Genomic DNA, 25,967 nt, shown 5'->3' on the forward strand with positions numbered 1-25,967 from the left:
AATTATGATTTGAAGGTCAGATGTCTTTGTGTGTGTTATCTGTGTTAGAGAGAACTCTTGCCTTCTGTGCACCAACAGGATCATCTTGAACAAATCTCTTAATTTTCTTAGCTCATTTCTTCACCTGTAAATGGGAGATACCCATTGCATAAGACTGCTCTGTTCACCTGGTCCAGAGACTGGCATAGAGTAGATGTTCAAATAACACCAATTCCTTTAACCTCTTCCTTTGACTAGACATAAGCTACTAGAACTGACACTTTCATTCTTTAGATGCTACAAAAGTCAGCACACAACTTGGCCCATCCCCTTTTCATGGCAAATCAGAAAGATGAATATCATTAATTGGGCTTCCACTTAACATTTTTATTCTCAAGGCTAACATTTGTATTTATTACCGGATTATAGATAAGGGCACATGTGGGAGTATGGGTGAGTCTAGCTCCCCATTGTGAAACGCAAAACACAGAAATTTCTGATAGACTGTAAACTCTGAATTGCCTTTTATCTCCCAAAGGCCTGGAACAAAGGCAAGCCTGCACAATGAATACCTGTCTTAATTGCTTTTCTCATACTGCAGACAGAGCCTCTCTCTTAAATATGACTCCACGTGCTTGGGACAGATGACTGGGTGAGCCAGGAGCCAACCAAAACTTTATGACTAATAACATTGTTTTACCTTCTAAACAATCTACACAAAAGGCCGCCCATTAATAAATGCAGCAATGAGTAAAGTTGTCATTAGTTTCCATTGAGAGACACAGATACAACCTCCCTGCTTCCACCTACGTTCTCTTCCTTGCCAGAGAGAAAATTCAGGATTTACCTGAAGCAACAGCAGTGCTGATTTTAATGAAAATGACTGATCTGTGAGATTGAGATTGCTTGTTGCCCTGCCCTAATGAAGAAACCACAGAAACCTAGAATTAGAAGGCAGGTAAAAGGTAATAGTCCAACCTGCCCCTAAGGAGGAATCATCTCTGAGATTCGTCCCAGTGAGGATCCCGGAACTATGTAAAGGGCAAGGCACCCACTGACACGCTGAGTGTCTGATGCTGCCTCTGTTGGGCCACTCTGTGATTAAGTCATCTTTCCTTACCGTCAGCTGGAGTGCCCATCTTCACTTCCCCTCTTGGCCCTCATCCTGTCCGCTGGAAGAGCATAAAATGTGTGTAATCTGCCTTCCAAAGATGATCATTGCACTCTATCAAAGGCTTCTCGTTAGTTCTTTGAATCACATTTTTTGACACTCATATCCTCACCGCCCTTCCCAGGAGAGCCTTTGCCATGCTTAAGATATGACACCCAGAACAAGATCCAGTCCTCTGCATGCGATCAGACCTCTGTGGGCAATACTCCTCTCACCTGGATGTTTGGAGCCCATTAATGCAGGTGACCTGAAGGCTCAGAGGTACTCCTGACCACAGCAGAATGTGGCCTGATACTCTTTCTCAGTGACTTGGACCCACTGGCCAAAAGCTGGGGTCTTGCAGTTCTGAACAACTGGCCTGTGGGAAGGTGACCTTGCCTGAAGGGAGGATGGAGGGACCGTCCCTGTCGGTTCAGTCCATATCCAGGTCAATTCTCCAAGACAGCATGGGACACCTGTGACAGCTCCCGGGCTGTGAGAGAACTGACTAGAGGATACTTACATCTAGGGTTCAGGGGAGAGGTCTGGGCTGGAGACTGCATATCTTGGAATACAGACGTGACTGGGGCTGGGAAGAACCTTAGATGTTAGTCCAATGCCTCCAAGTACAGATGGGAAAACTGAAGCCCGGAGAGGAATAAAGATTTGCCAAGGGCCATAAATCTATTTGTTGAAATATTTGTTCAACAAATATTTGTTGAGTACCTTCTCTGTGCCTGGCACTGGGTCAAATGTGCAAATACAAAAGTGAACAAAATTCATGGAGAGGTAGGAGGTAGGCAATTAAGCGAGTAAATAAATCATTAGAATATCAGATTGTGGTGAGTGCTATGGAAAAAATTAAGTAGAAAACAGAGAGTGCTGGGAATGGAGATTGCAAAGTGGTGACCAGGGAGGACATTTAAATGGGGACATTTGAGCAAAGTCTTGGAGGAGGTGAGGAAGTAAACCATGCAGATAATGGTGGAAAGAACATTCCAGACAAAAGGAACAGGCTTGATGCAGGAACAAACATAGTGTATTGAAGGAGGCCATCGTGCCTGGAGTAGATTGAGGAAGGGGTGACACCAGAGAGGCAGCAAGGGGTCGCGGCATCTGAGACCTTGTAGACCAATACGGAATGTTGGCTTCTTTTTTCTGGAGTATGTTGGGGAACGAACCACTGGAGGGTTTGGAACAGAAAAGTCACATGACCTGATTAGTATTTTAAAAGAGTCACTCTGGTGGTTGTGTTGAAAACAGATTGTAAGACGACAAGAATGAGAGCAGAGTGACCAGATAGGAGGCCACTGCAATAACCCAGGTAAGAGAAGGATGGAGGCTTGGAGCATCATGGTAGCCGTGGAAGGGGAGAGAAGTGGTCAGATTCTCAATATATTTGGAAGATGGAGCCAATGGAGTTTGCTGACAGCTTGGATATGGGATATGAGAGAAAGAGAGTTGTTTTGGATGATTCCAAGGTTTGAGTCTGAGTACCTGCAGAAGTAAAGCTGCCATAACTGAGCTGGGGGAAGACTTCCGGTGGAGTGGGTTCAGGGACAGGTTCCAGGGTTCAGTCTGGGTATCTGTTAGATATCCAGGGAGCGCGTTAAGAGGGCCTTTGAATATTTAAGCCTGGAGTTCAAGAGATAGGTCTGGGCTGGAGTCATCAGCAAACAGTCAAGACCAGATGAGAAGATGGAAGGAGCGAGCGTAAATAGAGCTTGAGCCTTGGGACGTGCCAAGGTTAAGAGGTTAGGGTGATAAGGTCAGAAATGCTGGGAACAGTGCATTCACGACAAGTTTTAACGAACTCAGGACTTCTGACCTAGAACCTTTAGCCTCTGTGATGGCAGGGGCTACACTTCGTTGTTCACAAATGTTTTCCCAGTGCCTATAACAGTGGCCTGGCATATACTAAAAGCTTAATAAATATTCATGGAATGAGTGAATCTAAAGAAACAGAAGACAAGAGTGGTAATCTTTAATTCTTGCCAGCTCCTCCTTCCTACAGATAGGGGAGGGCCAGACCTGAACTTCGTTTCCTCTCCATGACATCTACTAAGGAATCTGTGGCCAAGCTCCCCACCCCACTAGCCTCCCTTCCTCTCCATTACAGACAGCTGGCTGGGGTGCCTGTGGCAGCGGTCGGCGGAGGGGGTAGAGTTCACAGCGGAAGTTTTGGCCCCATTGCCAGCAGGGGAGGGAGAGGCAGCAATGACAGGAGCAGTGACCTTGGCTACCCCCCACACTAGGGCAATGGGAAAGGGAATGTTGTGCTGGGAAGAACTATTAATAACTCGTCACGGTCACAGAACGCAACACAAACTCATTGGGCAGCTCAATTTTCTGCCTGTTAAAAGTCATTAGTGGTTCTGCAGAGGAAGCCAGAAAAAAATGTTTTATATGGAACAATAAATTCCTCTATAAGCCACAAAACCCCACAAATTTGCAGCTAATAAACCCACAAATGTAAGATGATTAAGAACTGGCGAGGAAAGAGAGTTCCTCAATTCTTAGCCTCAAGAGTCAGTGTGGTCTGATGGGCTGATGGTAGGCCAAAGGCAGAGAAACCCAAGTTCTAATTCTGGCTCTTAATTAGCTGAGTGCCCTTGGGCAAGTCATCCACCCTTTGTTTCAGTTTCCTCGTCTGTAACACGAGGATGCACAATTCCCACCTTGTCTTTCTCAATAAGTGGTTGTGGGGATAAATAAGATATGAGATGAGATGGCCTTTGAGAAAATAATATTTCTCATTCTCTTAACTGCAGGGGATTATTATTTGCCCAGTGACTAGTGACTTACCTTGAGATAAGAAGGCAAATTTGCAAGATTCATCTGGACCTCTGCTCAACCCATTAGCCTGTCCCCAGAGAGTTCTGTCATGGAGCCTCCCAGGACAGCTGTATAGACGGTTGAATTGTACATAGCCCACAAAAGATATGTCCAAGCCTGGTACCTGTGAATGTACCCTGGCACCTGTGAATGTGAGCCTGGTACCTGTGAATGTACCCTGGCACCTGTGAATGTGAGCCTGGCACCTCTGATTGTGAGCTGATTTGGAAAGAAAGCCTTTGTAGAAGGAATTAAAGATCTCAAGATGACATCATCCTTGGTTAACAGGGTGGGCCCCAAATCCAATGGCAAATGTTCTTACAAGAAAAGGAGACACACAGAGGAGAGACACAGAAGAAAACAAAGAAGACAACATGAAGACAGAGTCAGAGACAGGAGTGACGGGTCTACAAGTCAAGGATTGCCACCAGACACCAGAAGCGAGGTGAGAGGCATGATGTGGATTCTGCCTCAAACCCTCCAGAAGGCACCATCTCTGCTAACACCTTGATTTTGGACTTCTGACCTCTAGAACTGTGGGAGAATAAGTTGCTGTTTTCTTTTAAGCCACAAAATTTGTGGTAATTTGTTATGGCAGCCACGGGAAATTAACACAGTAGCCATGCCCTGACTGCCTGGAAATTCCCATCCAGCCTACAGAGGAGATGAGACACAGCATGGACCACTGTGAAACGACACTTCTGGGTAACATCCTCCCGGCCACCTTAGGACACATTCCATCCAACATTAAATGGGAGGATAGGAAAGAAAGCCGACATAAATCAACCACCTATAATATTCCAGGCACCATGTGAGGTCATCTCATTTAACGTGGCCCTTGACTACAGTCTTCTCAATTTAAAAAATTCTTTTTTTTGAGCAAGAGTCTCACTCTGTCACCAGGCTGGAGTGCAGTGGTGTGATCTCAGTTCACTGCAACCTCTGCCTCCTGCGTTCAGGTGATTCTCCTGCCTCAGCCTCCTGAGTAGCTGGGACTACAGTCATGTGCCAACACACCTGGTAATTTTTTTTTGTAGTTTTAGTAGAGAGAGGGGTTTCACCATGTTGGCCAGGATGGTCTCAATCTCTTGACCTTGTGATCCACCTGCCTTGACCTCCCAAAGTGCTGGGATTACAGGTGTGAGCCACCGCGCCCAGACCGAGCCAGGCTTTGAATCTAGGTCTACTGAGTCAAGCCAAATCTTCATTCTACTCTGGGAAGAACACTGAGCCCTGGAAGGACCTCAGTGGAAGTCCACCTTGTTTCCAGTCCCTGGCCAGAGGCTGATGTCAGGGCCAGGAAGGAGGGGTGGCCAGATACTCTCAGAAGCAAGTCAGAATCAGTTTCCTGTTGGGATTAGTGGTATCCAAGACACACAGAGAGAGGAACATTTTCTAACTACAGCTGCTGTTGAAGTAAAAATGTTCTGTGGAAACACATCACCAGGGCATCCGTCCCCAGAGGAGATTTGATGTGGAAGGTACAATTTTGTATTATAAGGCAGAATTCCATAAATTTATTCTTTGCCCTCTTCCCAGGCCCCTGTGGAATGCTGGTCCTGATTTAGAGAGGGAGCTGGGGCTAGAAGGTTTCTGTTCTCACTATGGCCCCAGGCTCTCCTCCAAAGGGAAGGGTCCAGTTGAGCCTGACTTGTTTCATGAGGTTATAACAAGGCCAAGGGAGTATCACCCAGGCCCGAGACAGGTGAGACACTGTCGTCCCCGGGTCCATCCTGGGCCCTGTCCCCTCTGGGTTCTAGCTGAGATTCAGCCATCAAGTTCCCAGATGTAGAGTATGAGGGTGGGCCCTTTAGCAGTCGGGTTTGCTAGACCTTTTTTTTTCCTTGCAAAGATTTTATTTTTAAGTATAGCTAGGAGTTCAAGGATCATTAGCTCTCAGGCTAGACTAGCTCCTCATGGCCTCTAAGCACACATTTCCAAACACTAACATAGAAGCACAGGCACCTGGTTTCAGGTCCTGAGACCTCCTGGGAAAACCTTCCTAGGAATATTCTTTACCATGCTTTCTTATCTCTCAGCCTAGATACCCGGGAAGTCCTATGATTGATCTGACCTCGAGGGAGCTAGTGCTAAATGAAGCAACGTGTTATGAAGCGAGAGGTATGGTTTCTAGTGGTTTGCCATCACTTACAAACTATAGAAACATGGGCAACTCACCCCCAAATATCTACCTTTGGTCTGATCTGGTAAGTGGAAACACTACTTCACAGTCTGGGGGCTAGACCACCTCTGATTCTCAATTTCCCAACAAGCTGTGGGTCATCCTCACTGTGGAAGTAGAAAGGAGCTGTGGATGCAGGATGGAGCATGTCCTATCTGCTTCTGGCTGAGGTTTCTTGGCAAAGTCTGGAATGATGATGATTACATCGGGAGAAATGTCCTGGGAGCTTTCTTCTTATAAAGGTCAGACTTTCCCAGAGGGCAGCACAGTTTCTGCAGGAAGCGGGTGGGGCGGGTGGAGATGGCACGATTTGTTCTGCTAAGCAACAGAGAGGTCTTAACAGTGCCCATCCCCTGAACCCTGCACAAATCAGTTGGATTTGCTGGCCCTTTTGGAGTAAAAAAAGAGCATGGTGTATGTCTCTCACACTTTCTCCCCATCTCTGAGGTAGCCCATTGCGCAGATGAAGGAAGTGAGGCTCACAGAGGTGGGGGTACTTCCTCTGGCTGACCCACCTTGCAGAGGCAAAGCTAGGGTTGGAAGCCAAGCAACCTGGTCTCCAGAGCTGAGGGCATCACAGAGGCTGTGTTGCTGCAGGTGCATTTGTGAAGGGCATTTCTGTGCCGTGCTGGGTTGTGGGGTGGGGCTGCCTACGTGGAGTGAGGCTTGAAGCATGTGGCACATGTGCTGCATGTGCACGTGATCGGTTGTGCACTTCCAGATGCCTGTGTGACCACGCGTGTGCATGCCCGCACCTGGCCCCTCCTCCCCAGGTGGTATGGCTGGGGGCCACTTTCCCCACTTAGAGGAGTCTGCAGAGGAGCCAAACCACAGCTCCAGCCAAACCACAGCTTGGGCCGCAGGGATTTGATCTTCCCTCTGCTGCCGGAGATGAGAGAGGTCTAAGTGGCAGAGATTTACGGGGCCTGAGGGAGAAATACCCTTCCAGTGAGAAGCTCACATGAAAAGCTCCAGAGTAATAACTGAGGCTGCAGAGTGTGCCAATTATGCAACAATTAAAAGGTTTGACTATCATTTCTTTCTCCTTTTATTCTCCCACTTACTTACTCCACCCCCCGCCACATCTGGCTGCCCCTGCAGGCTCCCCAGCAAATGCTCTGGGGAACAGAGGATAAAGAACACACTTTTCCCCTTTTTAATTGGAGATCAAAAGTTGGAAGAAGAACTTACCCCCTCAAGGGCAGGAAGAAAGGGGCATTGTTGAGATGGAGTCCCTCAGAGGAGGGGGTGGGAAAGGAGAAAGGGGTGTAGGGCAGGTCCCTGTGCAGCTTGTCAGGGTCTGTAACAATTTTACAGACATCATCTCATATAATCCACAGACCAACCCTGTAGGATTAGTACTATCACTGGCATCACGTTTCAGATTAGAAAACGGAGACTCACAGAGGCAAAGGCTTTGACCAAGGTCACACCGCTGGTAGAATTGGCATTGGACCCCAGCCTGTCTGATGCCAAGGGCTTTGCTACCAGGCCCCTAGCCTTGGCCTTCCCATTGGTAAAGTGGGTGCAGGCCCTGGGCTTTGTGCAATGGAACCAAGTGCTCCCGTAGATGAAAGGTACAGTGGGTGCTTAGCGGCAGGATTGCTCAGTAATTCAGCCAGCACCAGCTGAGCCAAATGCCCTGCTCGACAATCCATTGGCCAATTGAGAAAGAATTAGGCAGTGTGCCCCAAAAGTGAAGAAACAGCAGCTAGTCGGCTTTTTAGAGGTGCCAACCCACAGCCGGTATATGTACCCCCTCCCCAACTGATTTCCCAGCAGAGCTAACAGCGCCCACACTCCAGGGCCCATGGCCTTGGACTCCTGCTCATGCACTGCCCTGCTCTGGCATGGCAACTCCAAACACTGCCCTAAAAGCTCTTGTATCTCCTGAGGGAGGGTGGCTGTGGGGGCACGGGCTTTTGCAGGGTAGTGAGCATCTCTTACATCTAGGATCCCCCCAAACAGCTGGCATATAGCAGGCTCATTCAGTTCACATCCGACCCAGACAAAAGAGGACAGCAGGCTATACCCAAGGGACTTTCACGTATGTTTTCTCGTTAACACACCCTAGGTCTGCTCTGTCTCTAACTGAGGGAGTAGCTCTGGGCGGGTCATGCCACCTCCTCGGACATCAGTTTTCTCAGGTGTTGATTGAGTGGGTTAGACTGCCCAGAGTTAACTGTCCAGCTGTCTATGACAGTTGGAGAGGGAGGAACACGTAGCCCAAGTCACACACCGTGTCAGCGAGAGGTTCCGATTTTCCTGCCTCCAAGCTGGAGCTTGTCGCCCACACCTCAGCCCTCAGTCTTCTGGAGTTTGTGTGTGCTGGCAAAGCCGGGCTGGCTCTGCCATTTCTCCTGCTTCAGGCTGAACACAAGAAAGCAGCCACCCTCCTGGGTCTTGTGGCCACAGGGAAAAAGAGTGGAGCTTGGGTTCAGCCTCCCCATTCCAATTCCCTGCACCACCACAAATGCCGTCAGCCCAGGCCCCCTGGGATAGGTTTTGCCCAGTGGTTTTCTCCAATAAGTTGCTTCCCAGGTCACAGCTTGGCTCTCAGCATTTTCTCCTCTGCTGCTTTGGATTCTTGAAAACCCCTCACCTCAGGAGTGATGTCCTGGAGTATATGTGGGTTGGGTGGAGAATAAGGGGGGTTGGTTATGGAGGGTGAGGTGGAGCAAGTGGGGGCAAGAGAAACTGACCATCCCCCTGACAGCATGAGCTCCACCCCAACCTCAGTGGCTCACACTTGGTGACCTGGGCGTCCTTTTCTCCCCACTGCCCCTCTCCCAGGCCTGTACCAGGTGGCTGTGGCAGCCGGCCCCCTCATGGGAGCTGAGGGACCCCAGCTGGCAGCGATGGCCACACTTAGCCCAGCCAGTTGTTTGCTCAAGTGGGGCCCACTCAGCCCACTGTGTGGGGACTGGCAGGACTCCAGAGGAAATGATGGGAGGCTTTGGGTGCATTCTGACCTTAACTGAATTCCAGGATGATGATGTGTGAATAATATGGCTTTTTGAGAGTCAACAGCTTGGGTGCTTTTTATAGTCAGGCTGGAGTGCTGAATGGGCCATCTCCCCATTAATCATTTAGCTAGTTAGATCAATTGGCAAACAGTCCCAGCATTACTCTGTGGTATCACTCTCCCTTCCGTCAGCAGCCACCCTTACACAGATGTCAAAACTGCCATCAAGTCAGCCCCAGCCCCGCCCCCACGCCTTCTATTCCCCAGGCTTCATATTCTAATTCCCCAAGCTTCTTGCAATTCCCATTTCTGTCCAGAATTTTCATTATTTTGGTGGTCTCTGCCTGCAGGGAGATCCCAGGTTCCTCCTCCTTCCCTGGGCCATTCTGAACTCCCAGAGGGCACATTCTGACCACTTGAAGGAGAAAGAAGTTCATTCTCAGTGATATTCCAGGGAAAGTGCCAGGGAGGGGCATGTGGGTGAACAAGCCCGGGGCCAGACCCCAGCATCCCAGGCCTGCTGGTCCTTCCCTCTGTGCGCCCCCCTCACTCCAGGACTCCGGGACTCCAGGCTTTCATCACCAGGCAGACAGAGTTTGACCAAGACCCCAAAACTCACAGTGTCTCCAGATTGTGCAGCCCCTCGAAGCTGTGGGTCCCCAGATGCTGGATGCGGTTGTTATGCAAATGTCTGCACAGGAAGAAAAGATGCATCAGAATGGGTGCCGGGGGCACTGGGGCCCAGGGATGGAAGCGCACACGGCATGAGTGGGAAAGTGGAGGCAGAAGCATGGACAGAATGACCCTAAGGTCCATCCCTTTGTTTCCAGGAACAAAATGACTGGCCAAGACTGACTTCTGAAGCCACAGTCTCTAAGGCTGGATTGACCACAGGCTACCCCGTTTTGATTTCCTATTGAAGGAAAAAGGGCAAGGAGAGCCCCAGGCCAAGGCTAAAGCAAGCTCCCCCTAAGCTCTAGGAGACAGGCCTGATGTCAGAGGGGCTCAAGTCTGAGGCTTTTTCTATGGCCGGGCTCTGCAGGACCCAGCCTGCCTGACTCAGTGGCCAGACGTACTTATGGGAGCCAACGGCAAACCGCTGCAGACAACATATAATTAAAGGCGAAGCTTTCTGTTACAACTGGAGAGAGCTGCAGACACGCTCAGAGAAGAGGGAGATTGGTGAGGCTGGAGGAATCAAGGAAGGCTTTATAGAGGTGGTGATCCAGAGCAGGGCCTTGAAGGACAGGTGAACAGATCAAGCAGAGGGAAGGGCATTCCAGGCAAAGGGGGGCCCAAAGTGATACAGCTTGAACAACTGGACAGAGCTATCCAAGCATAAGCCAGAAAAAAATGACATCGCATGGAAATTACAAAAACATGCAGCAGGGAAACAGAGAGCAAGAAGAGGAGGCAAAAGACAGGCAAAGCTTCAAGCCTAGAAGAAAAGAGAACTAGTGAACCAGGAACACAAGGAAGTGTATCACAATAGCCTTCTGCTACAAAGCAATCCAATAAAACAGTATTTCAAAGATAAATCTTCTTAAATGAAAGGAAAAATGACACAGTAGATTAAGGAAATAAGTTGAGGACCAACACTACGTCACTAAAAAAAAACTAGTCAAGGGCCTGGACAGCATTCCTCAGCCTCCTGTCCACTTCACAGGTCACCTCCTGCTAGAAGCCTCTCTCTTCCATCCCATGAGTTGGAGGCAGGTGAAGGACTAAGGAGTACGCCAGGCGCGGTGGCTCATGCCTGTAATCCCAGCACTTTGGGAGGCCAAAGCGGGCGGATTACGATGTCAGGAGTTCAAGACCAGCCTGGCCAACATAGTGAAACCCCATCTCTACTAAAAATACAAAAATTAGCCGGACATGGTGGCAGGCACCTGTAGTCCCAGCTATTGGGGAGGCTGAGGCAGGAGAATCGCTTAAACCCAGAAAGTGGAGGTTGCAGTGAGCAAAGATTGTGCCATTGCACTCCGGCCTGGGTGACAAAGCAAGACTGTATCTCAAAAACAAACAAACAAACAAACAAAAAAACTAGTTAATAAATTTAAAACAAGGGACAGTGTAGACACTGCTAAAAATTGAATTAGTATCAGACAGAAAACTTGAGATAATCATGGTGACTATGGTTGAATGAGACAAAAACATTAAAACAAAAACTAAATGCTGAAGACATAAAGGTGATTTAACACAAGCATGATTGATGTTTCTGGGGCAGAGAATCCAAAAATGAGACTACAAATGTATTCAAAGACATAATACAAAAAATTCACAAGATGATGAAAATGGAATCTGCAGCTCAAAAGCATATATTGTTCCGGGATAATTGGATGCTGAATCTTCTATACTGTGACATATTCTAGTTAAACTATTAAATTCAAGAATTTAAAAACATCTTCAGGTGGAAGAAGGAAATCACAGACAAGTGGGAAAAAAATCAGGCTGGCTTCTAAGTCGTTGCTCAAATATAAAGTCAAGGGACAGCCTCACCCAATGTAAATGGGTAAGGCCGGCACTCCTGTGAGCCTGGGGATTTAAGGCTTCTGTCTGTCTTCCCCATTGTTCCCCACCTGCTCCATGAGGTTCCAGTTCAGGAGACAGACTCCTGTCGCCAGGGAGCTTCTGATCCAATGGGGGAAGACACTGCCTTCTGGGAGTGTTCACCCCTTACCAAGGAGTTTTAATTCTTCCAATTTCCTTCACATCTATATCCCAGTTGTCATCAAACTCTATCATTCTTCTTGCCTCCTGTTGAAATCCCATCTCCATTTTCCACCCCCTTCTGCCTCCCCCAGTATATCAGGTCCAGATCATCTCAGCTAAACATCCAGCTCCAGGCCTCCAACTCCCTCCTCTAAACCATTCATTCAGCCCTGGTATCTTGGGCACCTTAGATGGCCCAGTTTGGGGAGGTGTTGGGGCTTATAGTCCAGATTACACACATGACACCGCTGCTGTCCAACTGCTACCTAGGGGTCCTACTGGTGCCAGAGCAGTGGTGGTGGCAGGGGATGGGGTTTCACATGTGGCAGAGTAGCCTGATGATGATGAAAGTTCAGGCTTTGGGTTTAAGAGAAGCCCCTTCTCCTCCACCTTGCTTGCCTGCTCACACCTCCAGCCAGGCCCCTGTCCACCCCTGGATTTGAACCAAATGTCTTTCTTCCTTCCCATCATATCCAGTCTTCCTTATCTTCCTCCTGGGCCTCCCTTCGGCTTATCCCGTAGTCCCTGGACAGCATTCCTCAACCTCCTGTCCACTTCACGGGTCGCCTCCTGTCCACTTCACGGGTCGCCTCCTGCTAGAAGCCTCTCTCTTCCATCCCATGAGTTGGAGGCGGGTGAAGTACTAAGGGGTAGGCCTGGTGCAGTGGCTCATGCCTGTAATCCCAGCACTTTGGGAGGCCAAGGCGGTCAGATAACAGGGTCAAGAGATTGAGGCCATCCTGGCCAACATGGTGAAACCCCGTCTCTACTAAAAATACAAAAATTAGTTCGGTGTGGTGGCGCACACCTGTAGTCCCAGCTACGTGGGAGGCTGAGGCAGAAGAATTGCTTAAACCCGGGAGGTAGAGGTTGTAGTGGTTGCACCACTGCACTCCAGCCTGGTGACAGAGTAAGACTCTGTCTCAAAAAAAAAAAAAAAGATTAGGACTAAGGGGTAATGTTTGTGGCCTCTCCCCATGCAAAGGGACCAGTTTTCCTCGATCAACTTTGCTCCTGCACCAGCAGGTTTTCTTTCCTTAGTCCCTGGTTCCTCACTGTCCTCAGTGGGCCCCTCCCCATCTCTCCTAGATCTATAACAGGCCTGACTTACAGGCCAGTTCCTGGCTCCCGCCCAAACATTGAAGTCATCCATGACTCCCCTTCTTCTTGGTTTTCTACCCTTTGAAAATCTCTCGATCAGGTCAATGCTTCCTTCAAACAGCCCTCACAGTCATGCCTTCCCTTCCATCCTTTCTGCCACCCCCCGAAACGAACTAGACTTTGATTGATACCAAGAGCCTCTGAACTGACCTTCCTGTCTCCAGTCTGCCTTGGTTCCAATCCAGCCTTCAAATTAATCTTCCTAAACTACTCCCTTTTAACCCTTGCCTGAAAACCTTCAAGCTTCCCTCCCACATGGGCAGATAGAAGCCAAGCTCCCTGCGCTGACGTTGCGAGTCCCAGCATGCACCTTCCCAGCTTCTTCTCCCGAGCTCTGCACGGGACCCTCTGCTTCAGCCAGACTGGTCTGGTCACTGGCAGCCAAACATGCTTACTCTCCCTCCGTGTCTTTATCGCCATCTGCTTGGAACACCCCCATTCTCTTCACTTCACCATCTTTCCAGGTCCAGGCCCCACCCCACCTCCCCCAGGAGGCCTCCCTCTCCTCCACCTCAGTCTTCTCACCACACCTGTGTTGCTACAAGTCTGAACTTGTCATCTGGCTGTTAGAACAAGTCACACTACAACACGCATTATTTTTTTCCCCATATTTATTCTGCTGTTTCAACTGGACTGAAAACCCCTCGAGGGCAGTGGCTAGATCTCAGTTTTTCGAGTTTTCAGCGCGCCACATGGGGGCTCAATAAATGCCTGCTTCTGCTCATTCATCTGGGACTAACTATGAAGTTCTTATTTCTCCAGTAATCTCTTTTTTTTTGGAAATGGGGTTTTGTCTTGTGGCCCAGGCTGGAGTGCAGTGGCGCCATCTCCGCTCATGGCAACCTCTGCCTTCCAGATTCAAGTGATTCTCCTGCCTTAGCCTCCCGAGTAGCTGGGATTACCAGCATGCACCACCATGCCTGGCTAATTTTGTATTCTTAGTAGAGACAGGGTTTCTCCATGTTGGTCAGGCTGGTCTCGAACTCCCAACATCAGGTGATCCGCCCTTCTTGGCCTCCTAAAATACTAGGATTACAGGCGTGAGCCACTGCACCTGGCATTTTCCGGTAATCTTATCCCTTATAGAGGCCTGACCCCATCCCCTCACAATGTCACGGGGCTATCACCAAAGCTAGAACCAACCACCTTGCTCTGTTTACCTCTATAAATACCCCCCACCTCATGACTCCCAGAAGAAGGGAGGGTGTGGCATCCTGACACAAGAACATAGTCCACAAGGAGTTTCATCTTGGTTCTTCAGCTTCTCAGGACAGGGAATTAGACAAACGAACGGGTGCCTGCCTTTTCATCGCTCAAATGGAACTAGGCATCATCCATTCCCTGGCTTAGAAAACCATGCCAGATCTCCAAAAGCAGCGGGGTAGGGGTGGGGCAATGTTACCACTCAGTAGAGCCACTAACACGCATGTTCCTAAGCCATGTTCCTGCAGCAATTAGTGTGTAACCCAAAGCAATTATACATGACCTCCAAGCCCTTTTAGTAATTACCCTATGAACTTACCAATCATTCATAGCAATTAGCTGGGAGCTAATTTGCCCTCTAAAGTTCCCACTGGGAAGGCAGAGTTAACTCCAGTCCCCAATTCCTGCCAGGGATGCTATCTCCCAGGTAATTACTGTGATGGGGCTTTGCTGTCTAATTACAAGTGATGGCTTTTCTCTGCTTCTTAAGGCCTGGGAAATGAGATGAATTTACCCCATCCGTGTGCCAAAGCATACGACTGCATCATCTGATTGTCAAATATGATAGGCATTACTTAAGAAATTCTTGATTTATATTCTAATTAGCATGGTATCATTATTATATATGCATGGCAAGAAAATAATAGCTTAATTCCTATTTTCTGATTATAATGACCTGACCCTTTAGTGAATCTCAGAGCACTTTTCAAGCTCTCATGTCATTCGATTTCATGATAACCCTATGGGATCAACAGGGAACGGTCATCTTTTTCCAAAGGGAGGCCAGAAGATTTAGCAACATGCAGAGAAGAGCAAAGCGAGCCAGGCTCTAATCCAACTCAGGTAAACATGCAGCCCCCAGCCCCCAGCAGGACCCCACTGGGGATGGGGAACAGAGCAGCACTCACAGCACCACAAGGCTGGTGAGGTTCTGGAAGGCGTAGTCAGGGATGTGGCTGATGCGATTGAGGGCCAGGGTCATGGCCTGCAGGGCAGGGAGGTTGTTGAGGGCCCTGACAGGGATCTCCGTGAGTGCATTGTCGTCCAGCCAGAGGTGGCGAAGGGAGGAGAGCCCCTCAAAGCTCCTCTCCGGGACCAGGGAGATGAGGTTGGCATCTAGGCGCCTGGTGGAAGAGAGGATGGAGAGGGGTCAGTCCAGGGCAAGATGCAGACCAAGCTTTGGGGCTAGACTGGGCCAGCTAGGCCCTCAACAGGGCCTTTGAAGTTCCCTGGGACTAAAGTTGTGACTTGGCCACCAAGTATCCTGTACCTCACCTCTTCAAGTTTCCATATTTGGCTCCATTCCAACCCATAGTTCTTTTTTTTTTTTTTTGAGAAAGAGTATCGCTCCGTTGCCCGGGCTGGAGTGCAGTGGTGTGATCTCAGCTCACTGCAACCTCCACCTCCCACCAACCCATAGTTCTTGATCCTCTATGCCTTACATTTCTAAGAATGGCCCCACCTCTTCCTCTCAGACCCAAGGCTGAACCCGTAACCTGATCGTGGATACCCAGTATTCCCCTTCACATCCATACTCCCATGCTTCCAAATCTATGCCATAGTACCCTTACTCTCTGAGTGTGACCTTCGCCTTCCTAACCATTCTCTGACAGTCCAAGACCATATAATGGAGATGTTCCCAGCATTGGCAGAGAGAATACCCTCTGAACCAAACCAAAAAAAACTGCCTCCCCAAAAATGTAAGCCATTCCCTGTCACCCACCCCTAGCACTACCTGTTCCTTGTCCCTTCAAGGGCCCAGGGGCCAAGGGGCTCCTGCTAAAGTCCTGGGGCTTCTCACTCAGTTGATGACCTCTGGGAGGTTCCTGCATGCCACAGCTGAAGCTCTTGATGAGCTGCCTCTCACAACAGGTGAACAGATGGTGGGTGATCCTGTTTGTGCATAATCAGCGATTCTAGGGTGATGCGAGGACTACTGATGGGAGCCCAAGAAGATCTTGGCAGCCCAGCAAAACAAGGAGACTTTCAACCTTAGCTTTTCACGGATGTGCCCAGGCCATGATAGCCTTTACCAATATGCTACAGTCTCCGAGTCCCAGGTTGGGACTTGGGCTGAACCCCTATTGCCCTAAGCAGACGGTCTCACAGGGACCAGAAAAACTGACCTGTGACCATGGATCGATTGCTGGACTTTCCTATCTTGGGTCAAGGCTTAGCACTGAGCCATGGTCCTCCCACATAGCCATATGGCATGTAAGCCATGGAAACCCAGCTTATCCACAAAGGCCCTACAGCCCCTCATCCTGAACCCAAAGAAGAAGTGATGTGATCAGCAGGGTGGGATGGGTGATCTTCTTTCATCCCAACAGCACAAGCCCATTTGTAGAAGGTCCAGCAGTGCTTCTGTCTCTTCCCTAAGCATCTCACCAATGCTCTCTCTGTGAAGACCTCAAGCACCGCTGGGAGACATCCCTAGTTCATCAGCAAGGGGGCTGTCGGTGGATGGGCCAACACTGCAGTCTTGGGTGTGAAAACACATTGACCAGGACACCTCTTGAAAGCCGTAATTAGGAAAGACTTCCCACCCACATCAAACCTGCCATGATGGGACCAGTAGCCCTTCAGTGAGTGCCCTCTGCTGGCAAGGCCTGCCACCTTAGACATGATTCTCTAGTGGTGGCCATCATACCCTTGATGGTCTGTCGCTGAACCCCCATGGGGAGCTTTGTAGAAATGTGGACTCCCATGGACCATCAGCTCCAGCATCACCTGGAAGCTTGTTCGAAATGCAGAATCTTAGGCCCCACCCCAGATGTACTAAATCAGAACCTGGATTTTAACCTGACACCCAGGTGATTCATTGATTCATCAGCACAATAATGTTTTTAAAGCACTGATCTAGGTTTTCCAGATCTCATGCTCTGGTCTAATGACCTTGGATGGCTGGAGAAGAGAGGAAAACTGAATGAGGATACAAAAAGCCATTTCCTCCTGTAGTTAGTGCTCAGCTGGTCCTGAGAGCCCTGTTCTTAGATTTGATCTTTACGCCAGAAGATGAGGGCTCTACCTCAGCCTCCTGCATATATGACCATAGCAGGCACTCCGTTCAGCTGTGAACTCCCAGCACTCAGCACGATGAGTTTGCAGATGGCCCTTAATGTTTTTTAATAAATGAGTGAATAAATGCTCTCTGAATCCTCTGCTTCCAAGCCTCAAACTGATGGCCTGACCAAGCACACCAATTAGCTAGAGGAGACCTGGACAGCTCCCCTTATCAGGGATTGTCAGGGATCCTGGCTGTCCTGCTTTGACACCCCATTCTCTTGTGGTGAGGGCTCTCACCTCCCACTTTTCCCCATCTGCAGATGCCCACCCAGCAGATGCTCACCCAGCAGATGCCCACCCAGCAGATGCTCACCCAGCAGATGCCCACCTAGCAGATGCCCAGACTCTCCTCCTGACCCTCGGAAGGCTCTCTCCATGGGGGCAGCATCTTGGTCCCAGATTTTCCAGAGACCACAGACAGATACCTAAGCCCTGAGTCCTGCTTAGGACCACATAGAAGAAGTCACGTTTGAGATGGCCTCTTAAGGGAGGGTAGAATTTCAACAAGGAGAGCCGGGAAGTGGGGTGTCATGAATGAGGGCTTCAAGGGAAGAGAATGCAGGTCCAGGGTGGATGGGGGAAGGGAACACAGATTTCAGATATCCTTAAGAGGTCAAATTGATAGTGCCCAGCAACCCACTGGATTTGGGGGCCAGGGCGGGGCTGGGGCCCGACTCATCTCACAGATTCGGGCCTTGCTCTCGGCTACTGCCTACCTAGTGGGTAAATTAACAGCCCCAGGAAGCCTGAATCCCTAAGGAGGGCAGGAGAGAAGTTCATGGCAGAGAACATCCCTACAGTGACAACCATAACACCAGTAATAATAATTGTCTCCATTTATTGAGTCCTTGTCCTATGCCAGGTATACAACACCAGGTACTGTGTCCTATATCTTCTCAAAAATGCCATTGAGGTAGCTCTGCTTAGCCCCATTTCACAGACAGATTAAGCCCCCCAAGGCCCCACAGCTAGTAAGCTGCAGAGCTTAAATCTGAGCTCAAGTTGTCTAACGTCAAACTTCATGTGCCTCACCATTGTGTGATGCTGGCACCAAGGTGCACAAAGTGGGGTAAGAACCTGTTCACCTAAGACAGCCTGGGACACCAGGGAAGAGACTGTGGCTGAGCTGAGAAGATGGCCACGTACCATGAGGAGGTGCTGGGAGGCAGGCAGGAAGTGGGTCAGGGCAGGCAGGAAGTGGGGCAGGGCAGGGCAAGGGGAAAACTGGCTCTGTGAGCTCAGGGGGCACTTGGAAGTCGCCTCTGCTATGCATGTGCGTATGTGTGAGTATACACGTTTGCCAGACACCTGCGTGTGCATGCTCACACATGTCACCTACGGTCCTGATTAGTCCATCGCCTGCATTTTCTGTAACCCATAGGCAGGAGAGCTTGGGAAGGGCACTTCTGCCAGGCTGGGCACTGGCTCAGCACAGGACTTCACTTTCTAAGCCTCTTAGGGAAGGGCTGGACGGGCTGAGCCTCCAGGCCTCTTTCTGCTCTGTCAGGGAGAATTTGTCTTCTGTCCTGGCTCATGATATACTGAAGTGGCATGCTGGAGCGGCTGAGGGCTGGGGAGGGGAGGTTTTTGCAGCCCTGCTCCTGGTACTTGGGGACTGGGACACACCAAAGGAGAAAAGGAAGCAAACTGGCAAAATAAGAAGGTGGAATGAGCACATGGAAGAAGTTGGCCAGGCCTGTGTTTGCGTTTGGGGTGAGCAGAGTCGGGGTGTTTACACTCAGGCCAGGTGTGCTTGGGGGTGGGGCATGGACCCAGGGCAGCACTGCCAGATACAGCAAATGAAACAACATGCTGCCCATTTAAATTTAAATTTCAGATAAATAACAATTTTTAGCATAAATATGTCCTGTGTACTATTTGGGACAATGTCCAGTTAAATGTGAATTTCAGATAAGCAAGTGCAAGTTTGAATAAGTCTCAGGCAACATCTGTATTTTATCTGTCAGCCCTGACCCAGGGGCTCCTGGGATGTGGAAGGACTGTGGGCTTCTCCATCACACAGATGTAGCCACAAATCCCCTCCTTCAACCTTTTGTGTTGGTCTCCTCAGCTGTATGGTTTGATGACCGGCCCACCCCAGAGACTGTGAGGACAAACACCCACTCAGAGGGAGACTCCAAGTAGTACAGAGGGGAGTGGGGGAGGCAGCAGGAGACAGCGCAGTACTGGTTTCTATTCAACTTTCTCCTCTCCCCCCTCTCTCTCTCCGTCTCTTCCTTTTTTTTTTTCCTCACTGCCCAGGCTGGAGTGCAATGGCGCGATCTCAGCTCACTGCAACCTCTGCCACCCAGGTTCAAGCGATTCTCCTGCCTCAGCCTCTCGAGTAGCTGGGATTGCAGGCACCCGTGACTACATCTGGCTAATTTTTTGTATTTTTGGTAGAGATGGGGTTTCTCCGTGTTGGCCAGGCTGGTCTCAAACTCCCAACCTCAGGTGATCCACCCGCCTCAGCCTCCCAAAGTGCTGGGATTACAGGTGTGAGCCACTGCACCCGGCCTCCCCTCTCGTTTCTTGTTGGACACCTCTTCCCTGCACCCAGGAACCTCTGACTCTTGGGGACACCTAAGCATCGGCACCTGGCTATGGAGCAGTCCCTTCTGCTATCTCCCCACCCGCTCCCGGTGGAATGAGGGGCTCTCTGGAGAAATACCCCACCCTCTCGAGTCAGGGTTCAGGCTCCCCTGGGATCTCTAGTCCTCTGGGGTAGGTGGGCTCTAGGCTCCCCTGCCATCTGGCAGCCAGCAGAGGGGTAGTGGGGAGCTGAAGGAGTCTCTGAGCAGACAGCAGAATCCCCCACTTGGGACTAAAAGACCTTTCTAAGCAGCTCCCTGTCGAAGGTGGGGAGCGATCCTTACGGACTCTGGCTTGGCAGGAAGAAGAGAGCAATTATACCAATTAAGCTCTGGGACGGAATCAACAACCCCCAACAGCGCCTCTTGTTCTCCCACGTGGGCCTGGGCCCCTCGAGTGATTTCTGATTATAATTCTTACCTGCAGTAATGGGGCAGATCAGCAGGGACCTCACAGGCCAGTTCAGGCTTGCTTAGGCTCTGGGGAAAAAGCTTAACCTCTCGAGGGCCAAACTGCTTCTCCTACTCCCCCAGCCAAGGGCTGAAGCTGAAGCAGGGAGGGAAGGAGGGATAGGGACCCTTCCCTCCAAGTCCCAAGGGGCAGATGGTGTGACAGTTGCCTGGTCATAGGACATCCTAAGGAGATGGAGACATGGGGGACTGGTCCCAATGGACTGAAATGAGATGACCTAACAGGGAGCAAGTGTAGCAGAAGAGCTTTAGGTTAGACAGCAAGAAATGACTCACGGACAGTGACCCAGGACAATAGTGTACACTAAGAATCACACTATATCAGAGCCTGAAGGAGCCTTTGGCTTCACTTGGCTCTTATGAGAAGGCTGAAGCCTAGAGAGATAAAGGGAAATGCCCAAAGGCAGAGGCAGAGCTGGGACTCAAACTCAGAGCTTCTTTTCACTCTACCAGTCTGGTTCGCCCAAAGCGAAGGAATGACAGAGAGACTCACACCTCTCTCAACTGCAAGAAGCATATTTCCATTTGGAAACCAGGGGTCCTTACAGACCACAAGGACTAAGTCAATTGAACAGACCCTTTCTGGAATTTCTTTCTCTAATCCACCTTATATCCTACCAGCTCTTAGTCAAATACACGATAAAAGGGACACTTTTTTTACACCCCACTTCAGGGGTCTGAGTGGACCTCTAGCTGACCCATGGATGTCATCAAGCATTCATTTAAAAGCAAACAAGCATGCATGCAAAGCTCCACACTCAGGGCCTCACCACAGTACCTGCTCCCTGAGCCCAGGTTGACTTTAAATTCAAAGGTCAGTGTGCCCTAAGGGAGACGAGGAGGAAGGCAGGGGGAAGAGGGCAGGTGTCCTCCTCTTCTGTTTCATTCAGGTCAGCCACGACTTGGGTCCCCTCCCCAGCTCTGAGCCACATTACATGAGAAGACACGGCAATCGTAGGATGGAGGTCTTTAGGAGCAGAGAGAGGCTGAAACCCAGAATTCATGAGAAAAGGTGGGCCTGAAGTGGGCTCCACAGGGCTGGGGCACCATCCAGGGAGGAATTCCACTTCTCAACCAAGAAGAGGAACGTGGTGCCTCTAGAGCCTCTTCCATGACATGGTCTCATCCTAAGAAAGTATCTCCAGCCAGTCCTAGGACCTGAAGTATCCCTTTCCTTCCTCAGCCCATCAGGGTTTTGCAGAGTGGAAATGGAGGGCCAAGGTCCTATTCAGATGCTGGAAGCTCAGGCAAGGGGAGCCCTCAGCCAGCGTTCCTCCAGTGACTCCCAAACTCAGGTTGCTGAATGTGGTGGGCTTCTCCCAAACTCCGACCCCAGGCTGGCTGCCTTCCTCTCTCCTTGAAGCCGCCCATCGCTAAGCCCCTCCTTAATAGGACTGGCTATATAATGAGAATGAAAAACCTGTGTTCTAAAATCATTAAGAATCTCAACCCGGACGCGGTGGCTCAAGCCTGTAATCCCAGCACTTTGGGAGACCGAGGTGGGTGGATCACATGAGGTCAGGAGTTTGAGACCAGCCTGACCTACATGGAGAAACTCCATCTCTACTAAAAATACAAAATTAGCCGGGTGCTGTGGTGCATGCCTGTAATTCCAGCTACTCCGGAGGCTGAGGCAGGAGAGTTGCTTGAACCTAGAAAGCGGAGGTTGAGGTGAGCCGAGATCGCACCATTGCAAGCCAGGTACAGTGGCTCACGTCTATGATCCCAGCACTTTAGGCAGGAGGATCACTTGAGCTCAGGAGTTTGAAACCAGCCTAGACATAATAGCAAGACACCCTCTCTAGAATAAATTTAAAAATTAGCTAGGCATGGTGGCACACTCCTGTAGTCCCAGCTACTCAGGAGGCTGAGGCAGGAGGCTTGTTTGATCCCAGAAGTTGAGGCTGCAGTGAGCTGTGTTCACACCACTTCACTCCAGTCTGGGCAACAGAGCAAGATTCTAGTTCCAAAACAAAAACAGGCAAAAAATCTCAAGATGGCAATAGGGCACTAAACCAGGTGCAGGTCCCTTCTGCCGTCAGGGCCCTGGCAACCACACAGGTCGCGGTCACAGGCCCATGAGGTCAGCTCTGCTCCCAAATGGAAAAATCTGCAATAGCTGTAGGCTCGGCCTTCTCCTGTCCTCATTTCCTAACTGTGTGTGTGAGAGGAAGAAAGAGGCTGGGAGGCGAGCTACCTGGAGGACAGTTCATATGACACAGGATTACTGATTGTCTTCGCCGGCCAACCTCAGGGCTGGTTTTTCATCTCTAAGCCCCCACCCCTGTTTGGCTACATAGCTGACTTTCAGTTGAACACAGGAAGGGAGCGAATAGCGAAAACGTGGGCGTCGGGAAGGGGATTCAGACTCTGGTTGGAGTAGAGAATGAAGGGCGGAAGGTGGAGAACATTGAAAGTTTAAAAAAAAAAAAAAAAAAGCAGCCACTATGGAAATGGTTATTCTGTGGGGAAAATATTCCACATGGGAGCCGTTGATTGCCTGGAGGGACCAACAGCCCTGACTGAGAGCCTGCCAGGAAAGGCAAGGGTTCCAGCAGGGAGCAGGCTGGCACCTGCCAAGCAGTGAAGAGATGCCCCAGGGCCTTCCATAGGAGGCAGAGCCCACTCTCCCGCACCAGCACCAGCCGCCAGTGCCATGTGCCAGCCTCTGCACGGAGGGCCACGGGGATCCATTGGGGTGGTGGGGCTCCCTGCCCATGGCATGTCCTGGTCCTGCTTGGCAAGAGGGCTTGCCCGACTGGGGAACTTGCAGATTCTGCACCCACAGACTCCACCAACTCAGGCACGGGTGCTCATGAGCCTCTGCCTTCCCCAGAACTAACACCCCTCCCAGCCCCTCTCCTGGAGAACACAGCCTATGTTCTGTGAAGGCTCTTTATGGTCTCCTGAGGGCTTCCATAAAGCTCTACTGCCCCCACATCCCTCCCTCACTACCTATCAGGCTGCCTGAAATACCTCTCATTGCAGATGGTATCATTCCTTTTGTCTTCAATTCAATAGGATTGGATTAAATCCAATAAACATTCATTGAGTGCCTACTAGTACGCCAGCCTTGTGCTCAGTTCTACGGTTCAAACTTGAATAACACAGTCTCTTTCCAGAGACGCTCTTAGACTATTCACTTTGTTGTTTGATAAAACGATATAAAAGCTAAGGCTTAGCTTATAAAAGCCTTAGCTTTTTTACTGAGAATGAGCTAATTGCCAGGTGTGCTCAGCATTTACATATATTATCATATTTAATCTTCACCCCAGCTCTGTGGAGTAGGAACCTTATGCTTCCCATCTTGCATGCAGAAGAGGAGGCTCAGAGGAATGAAGCCATTGGTCTGACTCCAAAGGTACCACTCAGTTCAGGCTTCCTGATGAGGCTTCTCCTTATCAAGACTTGGACATCAGAGCTTGTCCTGAAAGGCTCATCCCATCTCATGAAAAGGCTTCTCAGTTAAGGAGTGCAGTCCCAGCAGAGGCCCTTAAGGGGCTGACAACTGGGGCTGTAGGCAGGAAAGGGGGCTAAGCCATGTGTCTGCACTAGAAGTAGTCAGCAAGCCCAGAAGCCATGTGACGGACTCCAGGGCCAGCTCCAGGAAGCTCCCCTTCAAGCAGGTGCCAGGCATGGACGTACATACAGTCTGAGCAGCTAAGGACTCCCCAAACCCGTCATCCCTCCATCTTGGGTGCTGCATGCCTCTGGTGTCCTCTAAGACAACACTGTTCAATAGGGCTTTCTACAATGAGAGACAAACTCAGTATCCACCCTGTCCAATACAGTAGCCACTAGGCGCATGTGGCTATTGAGCTCTTGAAGTGTGACCAGCATGACTGAGGAACCACATTTTAAATTTTGTTTTAATTGACACATGCCATAAGTGGCTACCGTACTGGACAGCACAGTTCTAAGAAATTAGCCAGGCTCCACACAAGACATGAAGGTTACAGAGATGAATGAGATTTGGTAACTGCCCTCAAGTAACTCATAGTCTAGCAATGAAGATTAACAAATAACCAATTGTGACTGTGTATATGTGTGTGCGTGTGCCTGTGTGTGTGTGTGTTAGAGGGTAAGAGGAAAAGAGAGTCTGTGTGTGAATGTGGTGTGCACCAAGAGTTGAGGGAACGAATTGAAGGGTGTGTGACCTTCAGCCAGGGAGGTAGGGCAAACTTCCTAGAAGGGGTAAAGAGGGGACATCCGTGTTGAGTCTTGAGGAATAACTGAATTTTCACCAAGTAGATGAAGGTAATGAGCACTTCTGGCAAAGAAGGGTGTGCACAGAGGCACTGACCAAAGAACAACACGGGAGAGGAGAACAACTTGTCTGTGCTGAGAGCAGAGGGTCCTGGGTGAGGCAGGGAGTGAGGGCTCCGGTCAGAGGGGAAAGGCAGTAGGGAAGAGAACGTGCTGGTCGTTGGGGGCTTTATGGATCTGAACTTGAAATTATAGGTGTTGGGAAGTCTGGGTGGAGAAAGACCACCCTGATGGGGTGGGGGTGGGGGTGTGAAGGCTGGCAAAGGTCTTGTTCCTGATGATACACAGGGTGCTATGACTTCAGACAAGTTCCTTTTGTCTCTCCAGGATCAGTGTCTTCACCTGCTCAAGGAGGGGTTTGCTTCAAGAGTCCCTGTGGCTCTGTCCTTCTAAGAGTCTATGCCTTCTTTGGACAAATTCTCCTGTGCTATGTCCCCATGTCCCCACACAGGCCAACTTAGAAACACATGGTATTGTGCAGAGGCACAGAGTAGCCAAACCCCATCCCGCACCCCGCCAGGCATCTCAAGACGACCACATTCTACCATTTGGATACCACTCTTTTTTTAGAGTGTAGAAGCTGCCTGCTATTGTTTTTCTAAAAAGAATCTGTAAAGTATTATCAGGCAGTCTTTTAGTGGAGAACAGCTTTTTGAGAGAAACTTCTAGAAATGAGACACAGACTTGGAACACAGGGAGCTTTGGGCCAGAGAGATTGGGATCTGGGAAAGACGGCTGATAGAGGTGGGAGGCAGTCAAAGGCCAACTTCGGAAGTTTGAGCATCTCTACTCAAGTCACCATTTCGTTGGCTTTTCTCCCCCATTACATGGAAAGACCCCTGAAGACATGGGCTGTGTCCCCTCTCCCTGAAACTTGCCCACTATGGATATTCAGTCTGTGTTTCTTATTGGTCCAGTTGTAGGCACTTTCAGTACTGTTCAGAGGATTGCTTGCTGGGGAGACCACAGCAGTGGAAGTGAGAGCTAAAAGGGACCCCACTTCACTAGGGAGGAAAGAGGAGCGTGAGGGACCAAGTGATTTGTCCAATGTCACAGAGCAAAGAGAAGGCAAAGCCAGAGAAGGCAATTGGTTTGGGGTTCAGTGTTCTTTGAGTTCAGTGTTCACTTCTCTCCTACCCCTGCCCTTTTCCTCTTGGGAGAAGAAGAAGGTGTTCATCAATTGCTACCCTCCCTCCACAGTGCCATGTGGAGCCCCCAGAGACACTTCCTGGGCCACTGGTTGAGGAACTATGAAGATGCTGGTCTCTAAGAACCACTCCTTGGCAGCATCCAACACTTGGGACCCATCCCTTGAGTCCCAGCAGTGCCTCTCCCCATCTGGAACACATGAGCAGGCCCTCACAGAGCACACAAGCCCTGAAGAGT

General features: G+C 49.9%; 1 protein-coding gene across 5 annotated transcripts in view; it reads right to left on the reverse strand.

The window, feature by feature from the left end:
• The window catches only part of LGR6 (leucine rich repeat containing G protein-coupled receptor 6), a 125,972-nt gene that overhangs the window by 31,933 nt on the left and 68,072 nt on the right, over window positions 1–25,967 (reverse strand). For 3 of the 5 annotated variants that reach the window (XM_037735419.1, XM_017520116.2, XM_037735422.1), the window contains 2 exons: window positions 15,096–15,311; window positions 9,731–9,802 (listed from right to left, as the gene is read on the reverse strand). The exons of 1 other annotated variant lie outside the window; for it this stretch is intronic. In XM_037735419.1, the coding sequence (XP_037591347.1) occupies window positions 9,731–9,802; window positions 15,096–15,311 (288 nt within the window). The remainder of the gene's footprint in view (window positions 1–9,730; window positions 9,803–15,095; window positions 15,312–25,967) is intronic. One more of the 5 variants, XM_037735420.1, reaches the window with a different exon arrangement.

The sequence above is a fragment of the Cebus imitator genome, unplaced genomic scaffold (genome assembly GCF_001604975.1).
Source record: "Cebus imitator isolate Cc_AM_T3 unplaced genomic scaffold, Cebus_imitator-1.0 Scaffold802, whole genome shotgun sequence".
Taxonomy (NCBI): Eukaryota; Metazoa; Chordata; class Mammalia; order Primates; family Cebidae; genus Cebus; species Cebus imitator.